Source organism: Alligator mississippiensis, chromosome 2, assembly GCF_030867095.1.
Source record: "Alligator mississippiensis isolate rAllMis1 chromosome 2, rAllMis1, whole genome shotgun sequence".
In the NCBI taxonomy this organism is placed as follows: Eukaryota; Metazoa; Chordata; order Crocodylia; family Alligatoridae; genus Alligator; species Alligator mississippiensis.
The window spans coordinates 70,361,444-70,388,509 of NC_081825.1; the positions used below are offsets into that span (position 1 = coordinate 70,361,444).

Genomic DNA, 27,066 nt, shown 5'->3' on the forward strand with positions numbered 1-27,066 from the left:
TGTAGGTGTTATAACTGCAGATTTGTTGCTTTTATTGTTAGATAAATATACATCAGGAACAGAAGTTCAAAACCAGCCACAATCAGCATAAAAGTAAGTGGTTTTGGTCCTGATTATCATTACTACCAAACACCACAGATTTTTGAAGTTTAATTTCCCCATGGATAAATGCATAAGAATTAGGCATGGGAATTGCACATTTCTAAAGCAACCAGAACTAAAGAAGTGACATTCATATTTATCTAGCAGGATTTCACCACAGTATATTTATTTGACTGTCTAATGAGTCTCTCCACCCGGTCACCTGTTTAATCATGTGACAGCAGAGAGGCCCCTGACAACCTGGGTTGTACCTTATGTCTTACACCTCAGCAGCAGGAGCAGACCAAGCTACCAGTTATAATTAAAGAAGCCTTATCATAGGGCTACAACATTTGCAAGAATCAGGGGCTGACTAGTCTGCACATCAGGCTCACTAGCCCACTTCATTAACATTCAGTTGAACTGGAAGGGGAAATAATAGAGAGAATTGTGCTAGCTCATCTTGATGTGTGAAACCTTAATTTTTTGGTTTTTAGATCCTTCAACAACAACTGGATTTGTTTCAGGCACTTTGGCAACACACTCTGGAGAACATTAACATGGTAAAAGCAGAACCTAAAGTACACATACAATAAGGGAAAAACCTTTGATCTAAAACTCAGCATACTCGCCTAGTTCTTAGATTCTGTCCTCAGTATTTTAACTAGTTTTAAAAAATCAAACACATATTTATTTGACAAAACTCAATAAAGTAAAATAGCTTTTTAATAGTAGGTGCTGTATTCAAAATCAAAAGTTATACTGATTTGCTGAAAATGAATTTCCTAATTATTATAAAGTGAATACACATAACTATTGACACAGAGCATTGTCAAGAGCCAAAATATATATTTATCCCAAAACACTAGACCCTAGTATTTGGCTTACTATTGCTATTTTGAGCTTACTGTACATGTTAAATCTGCACTTATATAAATTTCATGTATGGTGATCACCAGAAAGTAATTTATTCTGTCTGTTTGTCTAGGACTTTGTACTGCTCCAGTCACTGTGGAGCCTGTGTGTCAAGCAGTACCTGAAAACAGGCCATTGTAGAAAAAGGAAGTGGATAACAAAGAAAAAGAGAGAGGATCAGTTTCTTCTTTCATTTGCATTGGCATAAAGGAGCAATTACTCCATTGACTTCAAATAAGTTACTCCTGATTTGCATCAGCATAAGCAAAAGCAGAATCCATACTGTAGTTTTAAACTGCCATGTCCCCCAGATGATGAGCCACTATTACAGAAACGGTTTTCTGACCTTTCAATAATTTTAGCTCATTTTGTCTAAGACCCCAATGCTGCACAGACTTACACATATACTTAATTTTATTTTCCAAGGGTAGTTGCAGTGAAATCAGCAATTTTCATTCCCATATGTCAGGGCAAAGCAGTGCACTGCTGTCTAACCCATCTTTCATGAGGAGAAAAACCCTTTGTTAACAGGATATTTTCCAAAAATGAAATATTTCTGCAGGTATGTTTTTATGTATGTCTTTGAAAGAAAAACAGTCTTAATACTTCTTTTTCAGGTACAGTCCGAAATCAGTGAGATAACGAACAAAAGTGTAATTGATGCGACAACTTCACAGGGTAGCTCAGAGAAGTTTCTGATGACCAACTCACCTGCCAAAACACTTGTGAGTATGTTACCCAACCCTTATCACCACAGAAGTTATATATAAAAAGACAAAGCACTACAATCAAAACCAAGGGTTAGTCTGTACATGAAAAGAAGCCACAACTTCCTCACTAATAATATATACTTACATGATGTCACCATAATTCTGTCTTAAAAGAACCGTTATTTAAGTCAACAAGGAAGATACAGCCAGGCTGAGGGACTTAACAAGGTTTTTCTCCAATATGGTGAAAGCTCTGTTCCTTTTTGTTGTAGATAAGACTTCAGCCAGGTCATCCAAACTATGTTGAAGCCCTAGATCCATAGATGTTAGGGTCGGAAGGGACCTCAATAGATCGAGTCTACCCCCCTGCATAGGCAGGAAAGAGTGCTGTGTCTAGATGACCCCAGATAGATGCTTATCTAACCTCCTCTTGAAGACCCCCAGGGTGGGGGAGAGCACCACCTCCCTTGGGAGCCCGTTCCAGACCTTGGCCACTCGAACTGTGAAGAAATTCTTCCTAATGTCCAATCTAAATCTGCTCTCTGCTAGCTTGTGGCCATTATTTCTTGTAACCCCCAGGGGCGCCTTGGTGAATAAAACCTCACCAATTCCCTTCTGTGCCCCCATGATGAACTTATAGGCAGCCACAAGGTCGCCTCTCAACCTTCTCTTGCGGAGGCTGAAAAGGTCCAGTTTCTCTAGTCTCTCCTTGTAGGGCTTGGTCTGCAAGCCCTTAACCATACGAGTGGCCCTTCTCTGGACTCTGGACTCTCTCCAGGTTATCCGCATCCCTCTTGAAGTGCGGCGCCCAGAATTGCACGCAGTACTCCAACTGCAGTCTGACCAGCGCCCAATAGAGAGGAAGTATCACCTCCTTGGATCTATTCGTCATGCATCTGCTGATGCACGATAAAGTGCCATTGGCTTTTCTGATGGCTTTGTCACAGTGCCGACTCATGTTCATCTTGGAGTCCACTAGGACTCCAAGATCCCTTTCCACTTCCGTGCCACCCAGCAGGTCATTCCCTAGGCTGTAGGTGTGCTGGACATTTTTCCTCCCTAGGTGCAGCACTTTGCATTTCTCCTTGTTGAACTGCATTCTGTTGTTTTCTGCCCACTTGTCCAACCTGTCCAGGCCTCCTTGCAGCTGTTCCCTGCCCCCCGGCATGTCCACTTCTCCCCATAGTTTTGTGTCATCCGCAAACTTGGACAGAGTACACTTCACTCCCTCGTCCAAGTCGCTGATGAAGACATTAAAGAGTATCGGTCCAAGGACCAAGCCCTGCGGGACCCCACTGCCCACACCCTTCCAGGTCGAAACCGACCCATCCACCACGACTCTCTGGGTGCGACCCTCTAGCCAATTCGCCACCCACTGGACTGTGTAGTCATCCAAGTCACAGCCTCTTAACTTGTTCACCAGTATGGGGTGGGATACCGTATCGAAGGCCTTCCTGAAGTCTAAGTATACGACATCCACCCCTCCTCCTGTGTCCAGGCGTTTCGTAACCTGGTCATAAAAAGAGACTAGATTAGTCAGGCACGATCTGCCTGCTACGAACCTGTGCTGGTTTCCCCTCAGCATAATTTGTCCTGCCGGGCTCTCGCAAATGTGAGCCTTGATAATTTTTTCAAAGATTTTGCCCTGGATTCTGTTCAGCGAACAACTATTATGTTGTTAGGGTGGGATGGTCAGATAGGTGGCTTTAATTCTGTAGCATGATAAGTAAACCATTACATAGACTCAGAACCAAATCCTGGTTCCATTACAGGATTGTCATGGGTTCTGTGGGTTCCCTAACCATTCTAGTCCAGTAAGCTGCTAGGCATGAGTGGACATTTGACCTCAAAAGACTCTTAGCTCACTAGTTAACTTGTCTTTCCCCAGCTGCAAATGTCCCTAGAGAACTCAGTGGGATAAGTCAGTACTTTAGGCTTATTCCAATCCCAATTAGGGTCATTGGAAAAAACAGGCCATGGAATAGGCCTTTTTCTAAAGCAATGGTTCACCTCTCAAGGTTCTGATAGGGTCTTTGCACTCTAACAACATTTTAGCATCTTAACAAATATTAGTAGGCTTCAGGAAGAAAACAAAAGACCTAATTAAATGAAATATGGCTCATAATATGGTTTCTTAAATTTATTGACATACTCAATTCTCTCCTTATTCATTTTCTTTTCCTTATGTTAGAGATAAATTATATTGGCATATATAATCGGTAACTGTTTTGCAAGATGCATCATAGACTTGGCAACCATTTGGCTGGCTCTTACCTCTAGAATTGTAAACAACAGTTTTTACAGAATGACTGTTATTGGATTATTTTAGTTTACAGAGTCCACAATCACCGTTTTCTATGAAGGAATTTCAGTAGGATCAGAAACACTGCACCAATCAGCCCCTGGAAGCAAATTCTAATATTTTCCTTGAAAAATGCAGTCAGTGATGTAAATATTTCTCATCAGATTTCACTAAAAACTGTAACAGCTGGAAAGATTGAAAAACCATTAGGACCAACTGAAATCAAAACTATGAATACTCCAAAAAATGAATATTTTTGAGGGATTTTGCCAAACCTAAATGTGTTATACCTTGCTCTAGTATGGAAGCTGAAAGTATTACTACTGCTAATGACAAATCCATTTTGGATGAACCTAAAGCTCCTATGACTTTCCTTGAATATGATGATGAATTTCATTTAACAGACTTTAACTATTCTACCAAACAATTGAAACAAGATCTCCAAAAGCCTGATGAACAGAAACTAGGACAGATGATTGAACTTCAGAAAGTTTCCTGTAGTCAATATAATGATTCTGGTTATATGTCAAAACAAGAGCCAAAAATATCAACTCTTTTTTTTATCTTGCAAGAAATTAAGTGGGGACTCAAAATCAATAGAAATTTCAGAATCTGAAAAAACAGTAGACACATCACATATTACGCTGGTTGCTCTTCAAGGAAATAATCTGAATCTTGATAAAGAATTTAATAAAGATTCTAAATATGAAACATTTTGGAATTTTGCCCTTAAAAGTACATGCAGTACCCAAGGAGAAGCTGAAAGCAAAAAGAAAAATGAATTTTATAGCACTGTCAATGGTGTTAAAGGGTTCCAGTTCAATGTCTTTTCCAAAACAATAAAGGATAAGTTACAAATGTTTGATCACATAGAACAATTGCAGAGAGAAAAAGAAGACCAACTGCATATAGTAAGCCAACGAATACTAGAGCCTGGAAATCCTCAATTCAATGACATCAAAGCTGTGTCACAGTACTCTGGAAAAACTGAAGGGTCACAAAATTCCGCCAAATATTCTGAACACTTGCAGCATTTTATTTTGCAACTTGAAAATGAAAACGTAACTTTCAAGGCAGAAGTGAAACATCTTACTATTATAATATAGTCTCTGAGAGAAAAAAGCTCAAAATATGAAAAGCAAATTAAAGCTCTGGCTGAAGAAAAGCAAAACGTGAAAGGCAGGTTAGTTAAATCAGAAGAAGACAGCAAGGAATGTATTAAAGAAGTGAAAAGGTTGTTACAAAAATGAAAAGAATTTGAATTTCAGAACCACAAGAAAACTCTCCAAGAAGAGAGGAGCCAACTCTGTATTGAAACTCTGTATGAGGCAAACATTAGACGACTTTAAAATTAAGGATCAAGAAGCACAAGAACATATGAATGCTGCTACCAGTGAAAAAGATAAACTTACTGTGGTACTGGATTCTTTGCTAAAGGAATCTTCAGTCTTTCGAGAAGCACATCGGAAACTAGAAACAAAAACATCCCAGCTCATGCGAGAAAAAAACCTCGCTTGAAAAAGAACTTGTACAAAATCAGATTGAAATAAAGCAGCTGAAAGAAAAAGAAAATGTAACAAAATCCGAACAGGAGACTCTTCTTCAATCAGTGCAGTCACTTAAAGAAAACAAAGTTTAACCTTGAAATGACATTGCAGGAATGTGCTAAAGTGAGACAAATGCAATAGAAGGAGCTTGAGAAAGTCCAATCAGATAAAGTTTATGCCGAGGAGAAACTCCTTACTGAATTTAGAAATGCAAAAGCAGGAATTGACTCTTTGAAGACTAATTTGGCCAATGTGGACAGAGACTAGGAGAGGTTATCAATTGTTGTCAGAAACATCACAGAGGAAAATCAGCTACTTAAAAAAAGAAATACAGGACCATAAACATGATGTTTCCAAATATCAAATTAGCATCAGAAGACTAAATGAGGACCACTTACTAATGGAAAACCACCTGGAAACTACAGAAAATGAGAGGGATGTATTGCAATTTGAAGTCCACCATTTGCAGAAGGATTAATGTGCAGGACCAAATCACTGCCCTGCTTAATGAGGAGTGTAAATACAGGTATATTTCAGGGAGTCAGGAGAAAGTTTGCTCTACATATTCCACAAAAATTTGTGAAGAAATTTCTGATTACAAGTGTACAGCTTTAGTATATAATCCACGAGGTGTGCATTATACTTTACAACATTTTACCACGCTAGTAGTTTTTTATTACCATTATTTTTATTTATCCAAGTTTGAACCTAAGTAGCTTTTCAGATAAAATTATTGACTAAAAGTATTAACATATCTGAATACTTGAGTTTTCTGACCAGAGAAGTTAAGTTCTAAGACCAGTATAAGATTTGTTTTTCTAATTTTAAGAATCTCTTGTTTCTAAAAAAAAAAAAGATTCTACGTAACACAACATTTTTTTCTTCTGATACAACAGACCCACAATGAGGACATTATCCAAAACTTCTTGAAAGCCTGGGAGTTTTTCTTTTGATGTAGATGGCCCTTTGAATGGACCTTTAAAATGATAAATTGTGCTTTCAAGGCCATTCCCCATTTTTGTCCTAATTATGACCTGAAAGAAATTCTTGCTGCTATTTTAAAAAGAAAACTGTCTTTCTTTTTCAGGCAATTCCAGCTAAACTGCAACACAGTCTCTTGATTCAGAGAAACTGTAATAAACATTCCTTCTTTTAAACCAATTAAAATTTCTACTGTCCAGTTATTTCATTACCACAGTGACCTTTTTGTTTAAAGCTTTTGTTTACAGTCAGCATTTTCCCACATGCTTTTTTTGAATGCCGGACTCTTGGCTGCATTTCATTTTTACTAAAAGAGATTTGCTGCAGCTGTAAATTGTTATAGCACCAATAAAGTCAAAGAAGCCATGACTATTTATGCTACCTATGGTTCTCACTCACAAATTTTAAGCCTAGAAGGGAGTGTTAGCTTTTATAATCTGACTAACTGCTTAACAGAGTCCAGAACAATGTGCATAGTTATTCTGGCATCTCGCCCAATAACATGAATTTGAACTATGCATCTTTCATTAAGACATTCAGTCTTTCTTATGGTTAATGATACCTAACCCACACTTTTAATCAACATTTTCTTTGTTTTCACAAGTAATGAAGTCATATTTACAAATGTTTTAATTAACAACTGGAGATTTAAGACATTTGCTAATACATCTTATTTTTCCAGTGTAGATATATGTAGGCAGAAGGACATAATTTTGTAGGGAGATTAGAGAGAAAAGTAGAATCCATTACTGCAGAACTAGTCTCCTCATCCTATGGAGCTGGGGAAAAGAGGAATGTCACAGAAATTTTTCTTATGTGATACTTCATCTATGCGGATTAGTATAATGGCTCTGTAGCCCCAGAAGGAGTACTGTAGTTTACTTCTTCACTCTACTGTATTTTTCAAGGGATCATTTTAGTTACCTCAAAGGCACTACTGCCAAATCATTTCATGAAAGAAAAATAAAACAACAAACTGGAGTTCCCCGAATCCCTTCTATAGACTTGTATTTGCTTTAGTAGGATGAGATACACTCATTAGGGTACATCTTTCACAGGCCAGAGGCATGAGAGGTAACTTCCTAATGTTCAATAAAGCATCAAGGCACATAACAGCTCTTTTCTAGCATTTGTGACTGCGCTTCCCATATAGATGAGACGCTGCAGTGCTGCTGAGTCTAATAGCATAGACAGAAGCTGTGCAAACAGTTCTATACAGCTCCATTATTGTACCTTAACCCTCACAAGAAACATTATTGATCTTGCCTGGGAATTTTTTCCTAGCCATTTATAACAGTTGCATATGGTTAGGTCACGGGTGGGCAAAATGCGGCCCAGGGGCCAGCTGTGGCCTGCCAGGCCATTCTATCCGGCCCATGGGGCCCCTAAAAAATTTAGAAAATTAATATTTATCTGCCCTGGGCTGCCTGTCATGCAGCCCTCGATGGCTTGCCAAAACTCAGTAAGCAGCCCTCTGCCCAAAATAATTGCCCGCCCCTGGGTTAGGCTCTTCTAGTACATGGTTGTATAGCATGAAAGATCAAGTGGAGTTGCTGGGCACAACTGTAAATGTAGTCTGCGTATATTTTAGAATGTTTTTTGTACAAATAAAGTCTGCCCATTCCGATGTAAATATTTCCACATGCTTAGGAGTACTATTTGTTTGGCTAGTGACAGAAAAGTCCACTGCCTTGGAAAGCCCAATTTAGAAGAGACCTTAAAAGATATATTAATTGATGCAGAAGGTCTGCTTTTATTTAATACTGTTGTAAATATAGAATAACTTAATTGGCTTCAGTGAAATTGCTCCAGTTTTTTTGTTGTGATACTTGGATCAGAATCTGGTCCAAAATGTGTTATGAACGTGCTATCAATTTTTAGTCAGAGGGTGAAAAGAAAAATTACTTATTGTTATTTTTTGTACTTTGTAGTGCCTTTCATCCTATCTACCCTGGATAACAATGAAGCCGTATTTAAAGACAGATTCTAAGAAAGTTCCAAATTCTACCATTTCAGTAAAATGGAGAGAAAAGAAGGGAAAGATTAGCAATAGAAATATTATTTTCTGTATCCCAGTAGCACCTACAGACCCTAACCAGAATTGGGCCCCATTATAATAACAATCAGGAATGACTGCTTTCTGCTAATACAAAGGCAAGCAAAGACACATTTTCTGCCCCAGAAAACTTATAGTATTAGGCAGAAATCTGTACCTCTTATGACTAGAATTGAGGCTAATCCACACAGCCTAACTATCTTTACTGACAAAGTCCAATGGAATTTTTAAACATTAATCTCTAATTAAGACTTACAGTCTCCAATGTTTCCGCTTTGTTAGAAAATGGAAAGATTGCTGAAATACAAAAGAAGCTAGAAGAGGAAGAGTTACAAAAAGGGAAGATGCACAAGGACCTGAAGAAATATTATAGCACTATTTCAGTCAGCTGTTCTACATCTGTAATCACTCAGGGAGTCAAGATTTAGAATTGCAGGCAGGAAGAAATGCAGCACAGTTTGCTTTGCTACCTAGTAATTTGAACCTAAAGAGTTAAGCAATGGAGAACATACCCACGTTATTGTGTGTATATATATATATTTTTCCTGGTATTTATTATGAAGAGGATGCCAAAACATCAGTTAGCACAATCACCAATACCTATTTCACAATATAAAACCAGAGAATCTAAGAAAAAAAAATCTCTTTAGAAAGGTCAAGTACAAAAACTATTATACAAATGAATTTTAAAAATATGCTGCTGGGGCATGTTTTGCAGTAACTTTTGAAGACAAAATCTCTATTGATCTCAGTGGGAATTTTTTAAGAGCTTGCCAATAATTTGATTCTCATTTCTATATTGTCAAATATTAGAAAATGCGGTGTTTAGTCAGAATATTAGTACAAATGTTCACTATCAGTTGGTGAAAACCAATTGGTAGGACATTCTTAGAATCTCTATGGGTACTAAAATGAGTCCACTAATAAAAGTTGTTACAAAAGCATTGCCTTAATGTAATATTATTTTATATTTAAGTGTTCAAAATGGAGCATTTTGTGAATTTTTTATACTAATTTAACCTTGATATACCAAAATGCTACTCTGAATACTTTCAACCTCATACAAGTGCTAGATAAAGAACTAATTAGATGGGAGAAGGCAGGGCAGAATGGGGTTAGGTATGTAAAGTGCTCCCCTGCCCGGTCTTCTCCCTAATTTCAGACTAGCACAGCTAACTAACTGCCTTTCTATTTTAGGATGGGAGTTATGGTTTGTATTTGTACTCAAGATCCTAGATTAGAAGAGCTATTTTTGAAGGCACATTAGATTCTTCATGAAGATGACAGAACTTCATGCCTTCAGGAGGCCAAGAAGAACAACGTGAAGTGCTGATTAATGGAACTACTGGCAGTCTTTACTAGGAAAAGCTTGCGGCCTCAATCCCTTTTGGATCTTTTTGAGAAAGCTGTCTTAATTGAGGATATATCCAGATATTTCTGAAGATAATCACAGAATCATAGAATATTAGGGTTGGAAGGGACCTCAACAGGTCATCTAGTCCAAACCCCTGCTCAAAGCAAGACCATCCCCAACTAGATCATCTCAGCCAAAGCTTTTTCTACCCGGGTCTTAAAAACCTCCAAGGATGGAGATTCCACAACTTCCCTGGGTAGCCTGTTCCAGTGCTTTACTGCCCTCCTAGTGAGAAAGTGTTTCCTAATATTCAACTTAAACCTCCCTTGCTGCAACTTAAGACACTTGTTCCTTGTTCTGTCATCTGCCACCACTGAGAAAAGTGTAGCTCCATCCTCTCTGGATCCACCCTTCAGGTAGTTGAAGGCTACTATCATATCCTCTCTGAGTCTTCTTTTCTGCAGACTAAATAAATCCGGTTCCCTCAACCTCTTCTCAGAAGTCATGTACCACAGTCCCCGAACCATTTTCATTGCTTTGCAATCAAAATACAACAATACATTTTGGCATCCTTAAGATACACGTCAAACTTCATTATTTCTACAGGAAAATGTTGACCTTATCTTCAACTTGAATAATATTTCTTCTCCTTGGTTAATATATTGGTGATTACTTCAAAAAAGGCAATGTCTGGTTATGGTTGCCACCACCATGAAGTGTATCAAATGTAACATCTAAATGATACACACTAAAAAATGTATTACATATATAAATTGTCCCAACAATATAAGCAAACTATATCATCCAGAGATCTTAATTTATATCAAAATAACTTACTTACAGATTTTATAAACATCTGTAAATAACATATGTATTTCTGTTTATAAATTTATAAAATATAGCCTTCAAACAGGATGCAGATAAACTCTGTGTTGCCTTATTTGACTAAATTCCATCTTCCACAAAACTTTTATTTACTTCATATATTCATTAATTACTGAATTGCTACAGTTTACAGTCTTAGAAGGGTGTTCTTAATCATGCTGCTGGGAGCTAATATTATGTCAGATGCGCAGTCTTGTAGTTCATTATGTTTAATGATCTGAAATGAGTCAAGTGAAAAGAAGTTTCCATTAGATTTATCATATTTGCTTGAAAAAGTTTTCTCCCCCACCATTTAATACGTGGAAAAATGTCTCTTGAATGGATTTGAGAATGAGGCAGTAGGAGGTAGAAAAGGAAAGGGGCTCTAGATCTGGCCCTATCCCAGGGCTGTGGCCTGAGTTACAACTGTGGCCCACCCACCCACGCCTCTTCCCCCCCTACCTACCCTGTTGCCTCTTCTCTGCCCCTCTCCCCTCCCACTGCTTACCCTCCACTGCCTGACCCCCTACCACCTGTTTACTGCCCTGCCTGCCCCACAACCCCTTCCCTCATCCTCCCTACTGCCACTCCACTGCTTGCCCTGCTACTGTCTGCCCCCCTCCCACTATTCTTCCTACTGTAGCACTGTGGGGAGAAAATTTAAGATGATCCTCCAATATTTATATTCTATACATGGAAAATTATAACAAATTTATAAATCTAACAGAATCTAATTATTGAGGGTCATGTTGAATTGGAGTAAATACAGTGTGTCAAATATCACTGTGCAAAATGAGTTTATGAGTTGGAGAGAGAACTTTTTTTAAACAAAATAAACTAGTCCTCTAGTTGCATCTACTATAGCAGGGGTCCTAGCACATATGCAAAGACCTTTTTATTTCAGCAGGATCCTACATGATTACAAGAATTCTAGGATATCAGACCATGGTCTGAATATTAGCATATAAGCTTTGCAGAAATAAAAATTGTGAAGAGCTGTAAAGCACTGTAAAAGTAGATGTTCTGGAAAAAAGTATTCATCACATTTCTTAAAGGTCATGAATTATGACTTCCATGTTTAAAATACATTCGGTTCAATAGACTTATCCAATTAACTCAAGAGAAATCACATTGAGGCAAATTAAAATTTGATTGTTTAAAATCCTAAGGAATTCCTTAAAAGGGATGTCACAGGGGGGGGGGGAGAGGGGGGGGTGTTCTGAAAAATACTGCTTTCTACTTCCCTCTGCAGGGCTTATCACAGATTTGTGAATCTATTCCATCTATTTCGGTATATAAAATGATTCAAATCATGACTGCTCTTATGTCACTACCAGTTATGCCCCCTTTCAAATTTAAGGCCTAGTATGCACACACACTTCTTATATCAATAAGTATGTTTCACTTTGGAACATGAATTAGTTATAAGTAAGTATACTGGTACAAGATCTACTGTAAACACAGTATTAATTACAAAGATGCCTTATGCCAGTATCTCTTATTCCTGTTTCTACTTTTGGTATATAGGTGGTTTGGTATCAAGGCACCTATATAACTGAGTAGACATTGAGGGGGGTTCTACCATTTCAACTATATTGGTACAGCTAAAGCAGTATAATTTCTTTTTACTGCAGACCTTGCTACTTGCTAATTTTGGGTGGCTCCTGGGGCTTTTAACCCCTGGACTGTCCACACATTAACACCTTAAAGTTGTTTTAAACACTTGTTACACAGGCTCAAAGCAAGGGCAACTGGTGCCTTCTGAGTCTGGGGGCGCAGTGGCTGATCGCTAAGCTCAGAATCACCACCGGCGGTGAAACCAATGACAGCAGAAGTGCACTTCCTTTGGCACTTCCAGTTTCGTGGCTGGCGCTTCCAGGGGGTGCACAGCCAAACTCAGGGGGTGCACATGCACCCCCTACGTGTTAATGGCTCAAAGTTATGCCACTACAGGGCAGGATTATCTCTGATCTGCACTACCCAGTTCCTGTTCCATTAAAATGTGTCCATCCAAGTTGAAGTCCTCCAGTATGCCAGGATCTCTCATGCACAGTGGCAATGCATAGGGGGTACATAGGAGTGCACGTGCACCCCCTGACAGCCAGCACTCCTCACTTAGGCGATGGGCAGGGTGCCCCCCCGTGAGCGCCAGCTGGGGAGTGGGAGCTCCAGGAGAAGCGCAGCTGGTGCTTCCCGGTTGGCAGGATCGGCCACAGGGGCACCCCCCCGGTCAACGAGATTGGCTAACTGGCCACTGGGGGGGCATGTGCCCCCCCCAACTCAGGAGGCACCAGTAACCCATGCTCATACACCCTCCTGCCCCTCCCGCCCTTCCTTTCCCCACCCTCCCACCTGCCCATACTTTCATAAACAGGGATAGCAGCATGAACAGGGATAGCAGCCTGTTCTAGCTCACCAGCTGTGTAGTGGCAACTCACAGGTACAGCTCCTAGTCCTGTCCCTGCTCACCAGGCCTCTAGTGACAAGTCACAGCTGTGCAGGTAGGGGGCCAGAGAAGATTTCTAGACTAAGGGTATGACTGCTTCAAACTCCAAGCTAGCACTAAAACCAATCAACGTTTGTGTGGCCCTTAAATACACTAAGCTAAGCCCTTAATTTCAATGACTAATAGATAATGTGGAGCAACAAATGGCTTATGGTTTGGTCTTGCCAGTAAAAGTCAAAACTTTAAAATTTAGCTCTGCAACCAAAAAAGTGCTGCTTAACTACAGCAAACAGCCACATAGTAATAAAAGATGGTAATCAGAACAGTGCTGAGGAGCAAGAAAATATTATATGCTTTCAGCATGTAGTTTAAAAAACAATCTAAATAACAGATTTGACAGAGGAAATTAATTTCAGGATTTACTCCTGGTATCTTTGATACGTGCAGATTAATTTAAAAGGAAATATACACCTCTGTGTCAAGTTCTTAAATGATAAGCAGGTAAGAGGTGCACATCTTTCAGATTCCGCTAAGTATGCAAAAGCTATAACTCTATGTGCAGTTCAGTGGTTTGTGTGTATTGTTATAGGTCTGTATTTGAAAATCTTTTCTTAAATAAAAAAAATATAAAGGATACAATCTAATTTTGTCCCCACAGTGTACTGTAACTGCTCTTGAAATTTTGGAAGATAAGAATTAGGAGACAAAATTGATTCCAAATATAAAAAGCCCTGAATTAAAAGGAAAAAAAAAAAAAAAAGGGATACATCCACAGGTACATTGAGGGGGGTGTATCCATATATAGGTATATATAAACACTGCTAAAGGAGTGTTAATATTGAAAAGCAAAGCAATCTTAACCTAGTAACTACCAGATCCTAAAATCTACCTATGTTCTAAACTGCACAGACTTTGCTTAGCTAGTATTATTACAGGTAGTATCTTGGCCACCAGAGGGAGCCAACTCTATTACAAAAATTTAGTAAAAGCACAAGTCTGGTTTTAGTAAGACACTTCCTGGGTTGTCCATACACTATAGCAGGTGCAGGGAATGTCAAAAAAAGTCAAAATCATTAGGTCAGTGGCATATATACTGTACCATTCTTAAGGCCAGTGGGGTGTATATTTCCTTTTAAATTAATCTGCACGTATCAAAGATACCAGGAATAAATCCTGAAATAAATTTCCTCTGTAGGTTTCCTATCCTTTTGTCATTTGCCCATTGGTTAGAAGAGAGAGAAAAAAGTTGTTTACATGTATTTAGTGTCATATTTTAAAAACAGGCAATCTTACTATTTTAAGCAGTAGTGAATTGCTTTGCTGTTGCTTGACAATAAGCATGAAATATCAATATACATGTCAAACACGAACCTTGTTATATTTAAAGCCATTATACTCGTAACTGGTCTGCTTTTTGGTCCAGGAGAAGGGTGAAAAATCCGTCCTTCTTTATTGGTTGTGATGGCTTTAGAACGTTTGATGACATAGGGATCAGCAGAATGGGAAGGATAAGGATCAAATGTGCCGGCTTTCATGCCACCTGGCTGGGTTAAAAAAAAGAAAAAAGTTCCCAAGTGTCAGATTCTAAAATAATTGTTATAATTAACATTTTTTTAAAATACGAGTCACACAGAACACTGCCTGGCAGATCACATCCAGCTGAGTAAATGTAAGATAAATATACCAAAAGTCAATCTATAACTTAAAAAATGTGCACATCAGATAATCATAGAAAATCATGGAAAAATAGAGTTGCAGAGGCCTTTCAGAGGCCATCTGGCCCCAACTGATTCTTCAAGGTAGGATTGTGTCAGACTGTCCCAGACAAATGTTTGTTTAACCTGGGCTATGAGTAAAGAATCTTAAATATAGAAAGAGAATTGTAAAAATCAAAAACATTAAAATGTGTGGTTAGATTGTAGCAAAGATGAAAACTCAGAAGTCACTACTGGTTTGAAGCAGTGCACCCTTGCTTGTGATAGAAATAGTAGAAAATGCAGCATATCGCAAAGCTCAAACATTATCATCATCTCAGGTTATCTAACAATGCCCACAGCAAGACAAGAAACACCACTGGCTTGTTTGTATAAGTCCTCCCTCTAATACTACAGAAATTGCCATTTTAACTAAAATTTCCCATGTTAAGTCAGTGTTTGTGAATTTTGCCCAGCCACCTAGTTTTGGAAGCTGTTTGAAACCATTAAAGGCCAATAGCCCTCTGTGTCAAACAAGTCCCTAGCACACAGCTGGACAAAATATGGCCTGTGGGACTAATCCAGCCCTATTGATTGCATCTGGCCTGCAGCTTTCCCTACAGTACTCCACATGGGACCAACCCCACCCGCTGCCACCTGGGGCAGCCCACACTGTACTCCAGCTGGCACCTGCTCTGCACCTGCCAGTGGCACGGCAGCCCCGGCCCCAGCCAGCGCACACAGCTTCCCAGTGGGGCTGCTCCCACTGCTACAGCAGCCACCCAGGTACTTCTCAGTTCCACCCCACCAGCAGCTCCTCCTCCTGCCCCCGCACCACCACTCTGGGTAGCATGTAGGGTGGGTAAGACACGGGGACGCATGCCAGGCACCAGATGCCTAGCCATGCCTGCCCCAGCATGCCGGGCTCCAGCTCCCAACCACCTTCCATCCACTCGGCTGCCCAGTACAATGAGCAGCCACCTGTAGGCAGCTAAGTGGGTGGAAGGCAGCCTGGCCAGGAAGCTGCGCATGCTGGCCAGAGCTGTGGGGCCATCAGCAGGCATGTGGCGGGGTGCAGGCAGGAGCGTAGCACGGGCTGCCCCAGGTGGGAATGGGTGAGGTTGGCCCCATGCAGAGTGCTGCGGGAGCAGCTGTGGGCTGGATGGGGGGGTCAAACCACACCTTCATCACACTGCCCAGGAAAGCTCTGCTGCATGTACCCTCTGCCCCTTTCCCCCCCATCCCTCTCCCCCTTCCTCCACCACCCCCACCTGGCTCCCGGGACTTAGTATGCAGGCAGCCCCACCTCTCCCACACATCCCCCACCCTTCCCCTCCATACCCCACCAACACACTCACCCTACCACACCCCTCTCCACATATCCCATACAAGAGTAAGACTTTATTTTTATCTATTATGCAATTGCTTCTATATACACAATTAAAAAAACAAAATCAGGACAAAAATATTTATTGAAATTAAAATATGTTATAGTAGATGTTTGATTCTTCATATGTGATTTGTTTTTTATCTAAAATTTATTAAAATGATATCTCCTGAAAGATGTTGTTTGCAGCCCTTGACAGCTCACCAACTCATAAAGTTGTCTGCCAGCTGAAATAATTGCCCACCTCTGCCCTAGCACAAATTGCAATGAAGCTTAAACAGAGATAAACTGGGCTTAAGGTATACTACTGCAGAAAGAAAAAAAAAATCTATAAATATATAGGAGTTAAGCCATTTATACTTGATTTTTACTGCCTGTGGAACACAAAGATGTAATTTGCTTTTGAATTTCAGTAACATTCTATCAGTTGTGGAAATTTTGCTTTGTCCTATCTATCATACAGCCTTCATTTTTAATCTTTTGTTTGGAATATGGTTATCAATAGCTTCTGCATCTGTGTAAGATCAAACTGGTTTTCATTGTTTCATAAATTGGAATCACAGCTGATAAAGTATACCCATCATACCTTGCATAGATGAGGAATATACATGTACCTCACTATATAAAGAATATGCATATTCCTCACTTAAACACCATCTTCGCCTAACCCACTTCAAAGAGGATCAACTTAAATGAATGGCTTGCATTCAAAAGCTTGTCTAATTCTATCCCAACTATGCAGTTAGTCCACTAAAAGATACCACCCTAAGAAATCCTTGCCTCTCACTACATAAAAACATTTCCAATAAAAGACCAAGAAGTTGCTTTGCATCTTCTACATATTATGAGCAAAATTTTTTTATGTGAACAGCATGAAATATTTGGATATTTATATTGTGCTTATAGCAGAATATAGTAGAATAGTAGGTGGAAAATAAACTCACCTTTTTAGAAGGAGAACTTGGTTTAAAGGGTGATGCAATTGGCTTTTCTGGGGGTGGCTTCTTAACTGGTGGCAAAGGTTTGTCATCATGATATGGATTCACATCAAAATACTCCCGCGGATAGAGACTGAGCTTGAAAGGCCCTCCTTTAACTAAATTCTGATGTACTTCATGGGCTTTCTGTAAATTAAATAATTATTTTACTCTTGCTATTTTCCTCAGGAAAAAAAGAAATTTAAATTTAGTCTTGAAGAACACCTGCTATAGCTTCCTCCGCTACTGGTTTGCAGTGGTTTTCACAAATCAGAGGGTCCACTATAATTCATAATGGCACAACCCAGTAAGCATAAAACATGCTATGGAACAATGGAGTACTTAAGATTTTTCTACACTGTGTGGCCTATCTGTCCTGCTTGCAAAGCCAACCACCAGGCAACCTCACCAAAGGGCTGCACATAATCTCTACCCACATCCATACTGGTAATGTAGTTATACAGGTTTCATGAAGCAAGGTCATAATTAGAGGAAGGGAAGCTATCTATTAGATGTCACATCTTTCATTTAATTTTAGAGCTTTGAAGTGATGCCATACTAACAACCCAAAAGGATGAGCAAGAAGCAAGATTTTTACTAATACCTTTTATTAGATTGCTGGAGATATTACACAAGCTTTTAGTCATAAAAAGTCACCTCTCATGTCCCGTAGCTGGTTCAGCAAGAGATATTACCAAGCAAATCCTGCTTCTCACATCCCCTGGACCATCACAGCAACCCTATCTAGTACAAGAGGATGAGGCCCTTTACTTATTCTTGGGCTTCTCCAAAGGACCAGCATGCAGTGTTTATCTTTCAAGGTCTGGAGGATGCCTCAGATTCAAATCCATTCATGGCACTTCCCTTTTCTGTTTTACTAGCATAGCAGAAAGTTTGTAAGAAGCAAGGTTTTGATCCAAGCCTGGGTACCACAATACTAATAAAAACTAATTTGTGTCTCCCTAAATTAGGTGTTTTGGCTCAAACTGAGTGATAGGACACATGCTGGAATGTTTCCTGATAATAAAAAGGGAAAAGAAAATAATCATATTCTTAATGTAATTTAAAAAAAATAAAGCCAATTATCTGTGGTCTGGTTTGCAAATAAATAAATACTGTTCACTTTTTGATAAAAAGCAATCCCTTGGGATTTGCAAATAACAAATAAAGAAAGACACAAAGTAATTTTACCTTTGCATTTATCCTTCCTATTTCATATACGTCAGCTGAGTGTGGATACTGTTTACCTATGGTAAGATTTGGATATCTGTATGAAGAAAATGAGTAATGAGGATCTCATAGCTCAAAAGCTTCAAAGGTTTTAAATACCATGAAATAGTTAATGAAATACCATTCTGGAAGTAATACTGAATGTTTTACCCATATCCAGTCCCTTTCTTTCCAGGATTTGTGTACAAATTCTTTCCAGGAGGAACATATCTCTCTATGGCTTTTAGCTGAGCACTGAAATATGGAAACGGACCTCCTATGGTTCCAAAATAGCTACCCAGTCCACATCTGAAATATAAAATAAATACCTAATTAATATTTATACTTTATAAATAATTAGCAAATATTTTGTGCTTTCTGGCTTGAAAATGAGGAAATTATAGTAAGTGAAAAATAAGCAAATAAACCTTGCAAATAAATTGTCCTTTTTGCATGTACAACACTGATTTAGTGTGTAGTGTGGCAGCAGCATACAAAAGAAGTAAATGGGGACAGAGTTAAAGTTTTGAGGTAATTTAATAATGAATGTCCACACTTAGCAGGTCTTGGCTGTCGGCTTGTTAATTTTAACCTAACCTTGTTTTCATGTTTTTTAATGTCGTATTTGTTTTGTAAGATTTTTCCCTTGTTAGATATCTACAGTTGTTACTCTGTTTTACCATTTTTTTGTCTTTGAATTTCCTACTCCAGTTTGTTCCAAAAGTTTTCAAGGTATCCCCAGGGCCAGCTACTCATTCAGGAGAATGTTGTCAAGCTTGCGTGAGGAAGTCTGCAAGGAATTAAGTTCAGCTATACATGTCCCCAAGATGCATTTTGCCAAAGAGCCTGTAGGCTTTGATGCATGTTTTACAACAGCTCATTCAGCCATGTGTGTTCTTATAAACTTATAAAAACGTATCTTAATACATATACACTTCCCCCAATACTCCCCAAACTAGTGAAAGGCACTACCTATTATCAAAGGCAATAGCAAACATTTAGGATTTTGCTCTTAGAGGAAGAAAATTTGGAATTATTTTTAAAAAGTGAAAAAACCTCTCTCATCATCCTACATTTCATTTAAAAAAAAACCCCACCAGGTCTAAATACTCGTTTTGAATTTGGCCTCATAAAGTTACCTTTTGAGAGAGTGTTATACGGCTCAGACCAAAAACAATTATATCTCTTCTAGGAGGAGGCAAGGAACACAAGCCAATCTGTAGTAACTGTTTTGTCTGTCTGCTCCTACCCTGTGATAAACTAAACCAAGCAAGTTACCCCTGAATGAGGCAGATGATAAATTTTTGTAGTTTAGCTTCAACTTTCCACAGGACATAGCAGAGGTGAAATAGTTACAGTGGATTCAGCTGACCCGCAGTAAGCCCTCCACCCTCCCCCTTTTTCAGCTCATATAATTGTTGCATCTATCTATGTCCATCCACAAATAGTTCCATGTAGCATGTACAGAGGACATCTAACACAGGTTTTAACAAAAACCTAATCCCAACTAAAACGGTATTTAAACTACAGATTTAAACACACACACAAAAAAATCAGAAGTCTTACAGGAAGCTTAATTTGCTCATACTGAAATCAAATGGTCTTAAGTAGTGGTGCACAACCTTCCAGTCTCACAAGCTTGAAGAGTGGATTGGGGCTGGTTTGTGGGCCAGATCCCATATGCAGGGTCAGCCCATAGGCCGTATCATGCAGGGTCAGTTTGAGTCAGATCCTGAATGGGGTTGCTTCACAGGTGAGATCTGATGTGCTGGCCCAAACCTGCATGCCTAGATGCAATCACACACTGGTCAATCCCCTGCACCTGAATCCAGCTGCAAAGCAAATCTATGTACTGGACCAATCTTGCATGCAGCATCACTTTATTGGCCCTCCAGAGCTCCCCGTAGGCATGGAAATTTGGCAGCAAGGGAGAAGCACTTAACACTACCACTACTCCTGCACTGCCAAATTCCAGACCTAGGGGGAGTCCTGTGGAATGGATGACATGGCTCCATGAGCCAGAGGTTGATTACTGCTGCTCATCTTTGTATATTTGCAAGCCATATGATATACTTAGTAATATAACCCCAAAATTTTCTATTGATCAGCCCTTAGCTAATAAATCAGCATAGCTCTATCAAACTGGCTGAGGACTTGGTCCTAGTTAGGCTAGTATAGTTTAGCTCAGTCCCTATCTGCTCCTGGCTGGCTGCCTCTCCTGGCTTCAACTTTAGTTAGTACCAAGAGCTGGCAGACATGTGGCCGGTGGCTGGAGCACCGCCCAGTGCCAACAGGGGCACATGGCAAGGTGCTTTGATCTGGGACTAAATTTAGTCCCAGGATGCCTGCACATGTAGATGCTGGCCTACTCCCACTTACTGTACAGTAAATTGAAGCCAGCATAAACGCATGTGTAGACAGTCTCACAGTTACCCAAATACCTATATGAACATAATGACCATCATAGGATGAGAAGGGTATCCCTTTGGTCTAGAAAAAGGAATAGCACACCATAGCTGGCAGAGTGGGAGAATTCTAGATTAATATAATGTGCACACTTCAGAAGCTATTCCATAAGGCTTTACCTGCCTCATCTTGGCCCTGAAATAGCACAAGGGAAGCAAAACCTGCTGCAATAAATCTGTGACTGACAAATTAAAAAAGAACCCCAAGTGAAATGGTTTAATGGGGGACCTCTAACCTGCTGGTGATAGAAGCTAAACTAAATAAAACTATGAACCAGGATATTCAGAAGGCACTATAAATGTGGAAACAGAAACTGGAGCATCCTTAAAGGTATTGGCGGTTCACTCCGAGGCTCAGGGCAATTCAATACGATAAATACATATTTATTTACATCTTTACAATACATAAAGAGCAAAGGCACACCTGGCATCATATTACCATATTTTCTCACAAACAACATGCCCTGAGATATAATACATATCTTGTTTTTGAAAGGTAGAAAGAAGGAAAAAAGACCTTTCCTTGTAGTAACTGAATTACAGTAGCTAGAAAACAAAGCCTGCTCAGTGTTCTCCTCCGAGTCATGTGCAGAAACTGTTTTTACTGTATTTCTCACATATAATGCACACTGCAATTTCCAGCAGCAGTTTTTTAAAAAAAAAGAAGTGTGTCTTGTACATGAGAATGTAGCAGAAAGCCCCCTTTTCCTCTTGCCTGCATTTGCTCTCCCCTCTTTGAATGTTTTTCCTCTTCTACCTTTTCTTCCTTCCTCTTTCTTTCACTTTAAGATAAGGAATTGTGTTTTAAAATTTGTGTGCGCGCATTTTGTATCTCCCCGTGTATTTTGGTATTTTTATCTATTTGTGTGCCATGGCATTTGTAGCTTATATTTTATACTCCTCACCTTTCAACTATAAATGTGTTTAGTAACAATGTTAACAAGGGCAGGAGTCAAACTGCCACTTCCCTGTATCAGGCGGGCCCTTGAAAGAGCAAGTGAATCAGTGATTGAATGTGTAACACTGTAGCAGCAGACAGCAATTAACACCTAAAGAAACCGCAGATCAACCAAGGGAAGAACTCAATAGAAGACAATGTAACAACCGGGAAATCTCTAAATGTCACTGATCAAGGGCTAGAAGCCCTGGCCTGAGTTAATCAACACCGGGGACCAACTTTTGGGCTGAATATCTCCAAATCGACCGCTCCCAGAGCCCTATTCAAAATTCATCAACAGACTCCCAAACCTGCACGTACATGCGGACAACCCCTGGGGCTGACAGATGCCATCCAGTAGCCACCGAGGGGGAAGTCCCACGAGGGTCAATGACCCCTGGATTGGGCAAACCTGAAAACTGGGGAGTCACCAAAGTCTGCCAAGGACAGATAAAAAGCAGTGAAAAGTGACCCGCAGTGGCACCCTCTCGATCTCCAACTTGACCAGCACCCTACCTGTCCAGCCAGAAGGACCAGCCGGTGACCCCCTTCTGGAAGATAAAACCACACTGAAAGAAGCCTCGGCGGCAGACTCCAGCGCTTGTAGGATAGGTATACCTGACTCTTGTAGCTTGCTACTGTGTGTGTGTGTGTGTGTGTGTGTAGACCAGCTCCAAGGTTTATGATTTAACTTCATTACAGTGTTTCAATCTGCCTAATAAACTAGAATTTTAAGGATCCCAAGTTGGACATTTGTAGCCAACAAGGAAATATGATATTCTGTACAGATGCATCACTACAGCAGTCCCACATCAGATCAACACAAACATAAAGAAAAGTGACAGTATCGGCATGGCTTTTTTTGGCTGATATGGCCAATAATTGTCCCATGCATGCGCACAGCCTCAGCACAGCACACAGATGGCAAGGAGCGCAGCTCAGCAGCATGGAGAGAAAGTCTGTTGTGAGGGAAAGGGTATAGGGGAAGGGAAGGAGTATGGGTCGGAGGGGGAAGATCGAGGCCCCACCGGTGAGGGAAGGAGTGGGGCTGGGGCAAGGGCAGGCACTGCACAGTTGGGGTGGGGCATGGGATGGGGCCGTGAGTGACTCATCCAGGGGCGCGGGGCGGTGGGCAGCTCCTGCTTCTGCACACACCCTGGGAGAGCATGAGGGCATGTGTCCCCAGATCTGTGTGTGGGGCAAGGGCGGGCTACCGCTGCAGGCTGGGATGGCACCGGACTCTTCCTGGTGGGGGGCTGAGCCAGGCTGCGCTAGGGGCGGGCAGCAGCAGTGCTGGGAGCAGAGGCTACAGCAAATTTGGGGGTGGCTGCAGCCCCCCCCCAGCGCCACCACCTATTATATATTTATATGTAATGTGTTTAAAAATTCAGTGGTACTGGAAATCTTCCAGTTAAGATAGAGAACTTCAAAGAAGCTGATTCTGTCAGTCCCCTTCCCCAGGATGTAAAACTGCACAGCAGTACTGTTAGCTTCATAAAACATTCCACCACAGAACTTTAATGTCCCAATACTGTGTTTTAATGTTTCTTCTTTACAATGTACTCTAGATATCTTCTCATAAAAATGATACTCTACTGTCATTAAAGGTTTTAATAGGGAATTTAGGAAAAAACTGTGTTTGAAAGATTTTAAAAATCCTTTTCTATCACTTACGGCAATTTGTCTCCATTATTGGGAAGAAAAGCTTTGCCCAAATTTTTCTTTGATTCTGCCAATCTATATCGCCTTCTTAGCTGAACACGGTTTGAATAGGCTTCACCTTCAAAAACCCTCACAAACTGGGGCTCAAAATAACCTGCTTGAAGAGCTGATAACATTTTGCTGCCTCCAGGTAATATCTGCTTGTTCTTGCTTGCAGCTTCATTAAAAGGACCTTTAAAGACATGAAGGGATCATAAATATTAACTCAACTATACACTTTTTCAGTTTTCATTTAAAAATGAAATGTTCTAAATAGAAACACTGTGGATCTCGATGGATCAAAAGAACTGATACTGCAATACAGAATTTTTCACCTGTAAATTCTATGGGTAAGTTGGTAGTGACAGAAGACTGATACTCAGTCAAGTTTCTAGGGAATGTGTACGGAACACAAAAAACCTTTTGGAATTAGTACCTTTCAGGGGAGACCATAACTATTTTGTATTAACATCACTTCAAAAGAGCAGAAGTATACTAAATGTCAAATGCTGTTACCCTTTACCATTACGAGTAATACTTTGAGTATCTATGATTAATTCTACTGAACAAACATAGTAAGGAAAGAAAAACCAGTCATAAATTTAAAAAAATTCTCTCTCATCTACATAGGTCAAATCAGAACAGAGGAATAAAACTGAATGCCCAATTTAAACTACTGAGAGTATAATCTTACAAAATAAGTTCCTGCTGAAACTGCACATTAATAAAAATACTACCCATTTTCGACATCTCCAATAGGACACTCCAAATACTGTAGACAATTTACAATGAGCCACTTAAAAAAAATAGCAAACTAACTTTTTATTTTCTGTAAGTATAATGTACAAATGATTTAAAGGGTCTACATTTCATAAATTATTGATTTCAGAAATAAGGCTGTAACTCAGAAATATTAAAATATTGTGTGTGTGCATGCGTGTCTGTGCTCTCTCTCACTCTATATATATACCATGTATATATGCGAGAAAGAGGGAGAACACACACGCATGCACACACACACTTATTTTACATATATCCTACAATGAAGGATAGGCTAATATAATATTGGTAATAGCTTTACCTCAGGGCTGTCCAACTGGAGGCCCCTGTGCAGCCAGGGAGGGCCCAAGGGGTGCTATGTGTGATGCTGGCGCTGCCCACACAGAAGGGGAAGTGTTGCGGACACCTGTCCCCACAGTTTATGACCCATGTGGCATGTGGCCTGGGGACTGCACACAGATGCCACATGCAGCCCTCAACCATATTGAAGTTGGACAGCCCTGCTTTACCTGGTGTATCTTGGAGGTTTCTTAAATTGCAACTGGCAGCCCAGTTACCAAATGTTATAAAAATATGTCTACATAGCTCAAAACTCACAGCTATTAATTGTATTCTGACTCATTAGGGTTTACCAATATTAAAAAAATGTTGCGTTATTTTTGAACGTGCAAGCCCTGGAGGTTGGCAGTCTCAGCAAACTGACATTTGTAAGGGAAAGAATGACCCAATACTGTACAAATTAAATCAGTGCTGATGCAAATAATAAAATGTGCTAATGTAAAATAAGTCCACTTGCAATATCAGCATGCAAAGAGCCACTGAACTATCACCACCGCCACCCTATATCCATCCCATTGTACTGGGGAAAAGCCACGGGAACTTTCCACAGCTATCACAAACAAGGGGAGGAGTCACTGGGGCAAGATTTACCCCCCACATCAATTGGTAAGGAAATACACCCTTGTAATTTCAGTATTATAATGTATAGGTAACTTAAACAACAGTCCTGCAACCAATATTGTTATTAAACTACATTTTTTTCAGTTTTGCCAGTTTTTCCTTCATTTTATATTTATTACAACACACACATCTGTTAAAAATAGATTATGCAAGGAAGAGAAAGAAAAAGGATTAAAAGATACAGTTGTCTCCAATAGGAAAATAGTAAACTGGAAAATCAGTATAAAGACAGACATGCTAGAACTTATCCTTACTGGTAAATAGTGAATGAAACATACGTACGCATATAATGCGAGGCATATTTATCACCAATGGTAACATATTCCATTTCACTGAAGAGGCCAATCCTCTCCATATCGGTTTTTCCTTCTGTAGGCATGGCTGGTTCTGTGTGACAGCACACTTGGCTAGATAATGCAGATGTTTCTTATGCTCTTCTTCAACTGCAAATGCCTAACAAATGAAGTTACCATCAAAAGCTGAAACAAAACGACTTCACTATTAAAAAGAACACCTACCACTTTCGGTACCGAATTTCTGTCATTCCAAGTATTAGCATTCCTTACTGGTACTTTTCTACTGTACTTACAGGAAGACTCTCTATAAAGCAAGTCATAGGTTGAATAGAGGAAATATAAATGGGTCTTCAGTCGGCTAGTCAGGATAAAGGCAGAATTTCAGCATACTTTACTAATATGAATGCTGCCTACTTACATAAAAGTGCATAATGCTTTGCCAGTCCCAATTTGTTTTCTGTTGCTTACATCCTATCAAACTCCTGCTATGCACATACCAATTCAATGAATGACAACAACAACTGCCTAATTACATGGCATGTTTCAGCCATCTACTTTAATTGCCCTCTAGTTAACTGCATGCAAACTCTGTCTCCTTTGAATGCAATTCCCTTGAACTGCACCTGAAACATCCCAGGGGAAGCAGCTTTCAAACAGCTGCTACCAGAAGCCTAAAAAAATGATACAGCAGTGTTAAGAGTGATGTTGTAGTCGTGACACTCCAGAAGTTAAGCAAGAGTTTCTTTGGGTGAGATTTTTTCTTGGATCAACTGCATAGGTGGGGTAGAGTTAGCCAAGCTTTTGAACACGTTGCATTGGACAGTGGCGTCTCTAACTCTATCCCACATATATGCTTTATTGGTCCAAGACAGGATCTCACCTAAAGAAATCCTGGCGGCTTTCCTGAACCGGTCGATTCCCAGCTGCTACCTGCCCTCATCCTCAAGCTTTCTAACAGCAGCTCCCAAAGGGTGGCCTGGAGAAGAAAGAGCTGGTGGGTCTCAGGGCTGGCAAAGAAGTGCCACGGGGCTGAGAGGGCTCACTGGCTAAGGAGCACCGCTTACAGACGAAGGGGGGGGGGGAGGAGCAGCAGCTGCCCGTGCCCAGCCCTGCAGCAGACCGCGCCCGCACCCGTGCCCGTGCCCAGGCCGCGCGCCCGCTGCCGGCTGGGCCCCACGACCCACGCGGAGCCGGGCTCGCCCGGGAGGCCGTGACATCACAATGCGAGGATTCGAGGCGCTGCTGTCCCCGCGCACACTCCTGGCCCGGCTGCGCAGGCCTCATTGTTGACACTGGTCGCCCAGGATTCGGGCAAGCCCAACCCCTCCTATGTCTCCACCCCATATCTGCTGAGACTTGGTACGGCCCAGGCCAGATGCGCCTGCGCCTTGCCGCGGTGCGGCT

At 40.4% G+C, this 27,066-nt stretch overlaps 1 protein-coding gene across 5 annotated transcripts; it reads right to left on the reverse strand.

The window, feature by feature from the left end:
* Positions 1–789: 789 nt before the first annotated feature.
* Positions 790–26,986, reverse strand: CFAP96 (cilia and flagella associated protein 96). Of its 5 annotated transcripts, none has more exons than XM_006276047.4 (8): positions 26,847–26,986; positions 25,649–25,819; positions 23,600–23,819; positions 18,695–18,832; positions 18,506–18,581; positions 17,282–17,461; positions 14,628–14,800; positions 790–11,048 (listed from the first exon to the last, which is right to left on the reverse strand). In XM_006276047.4, exons 2-8 carry the CDS (start codon positions 25,743–25,745, stop codon positions 11,006–11,008), a joined length of 927 nt encoding a protein of 308 aa, XP_006276109.1. In that variant the 5' UTR covers positions 25,746–25,819; positions 26,847–26,986; the 3' UTR covers positions 790–11,005. The 5 variants fall into 5 exon arrangements, with proteins under 5 accessions (XP_006276109.1, XP_019336868.1, XP_019336869.1 ...); XM_019481323.2 differs by having other exon boundaries at positions 10,879–11,048; positions 26,794–26,986; XM_019481324.2 differs by lacking the exon at positions 26,847–26,986 and adding an exon at positions 26,727–26,812 and having other exon boundaries at positions 10,879–11,048.
* Between the last annotated feature and the right edge of the window lie 80 nt (positions 26,987–27,066).

Bases quoted from the DNA above. Each gene is read 5' to 3' on its own strand.
- CFAP96 (XM_006276047.4), bottom strand. From the start codon at position 25,745: ATGCCTACAGAAGGAAAAACCGATATGGAGAGGATTGGCCTCTTCAGT. The intron at 18,582-18,694 runs GTAAAACATTCA...TTCTTCATACAG, and splicing joins AAGAAAGGGACTGGATATGG to ATATCCAAATCTTACCATAG. The intron at 17,462-18,505 runs GTAAAATTACTT...TTTAATTTACAG, and splicing joins TAGGAAGGATAAATGCAAAG to AAAGCCCATGAAGTACATCA.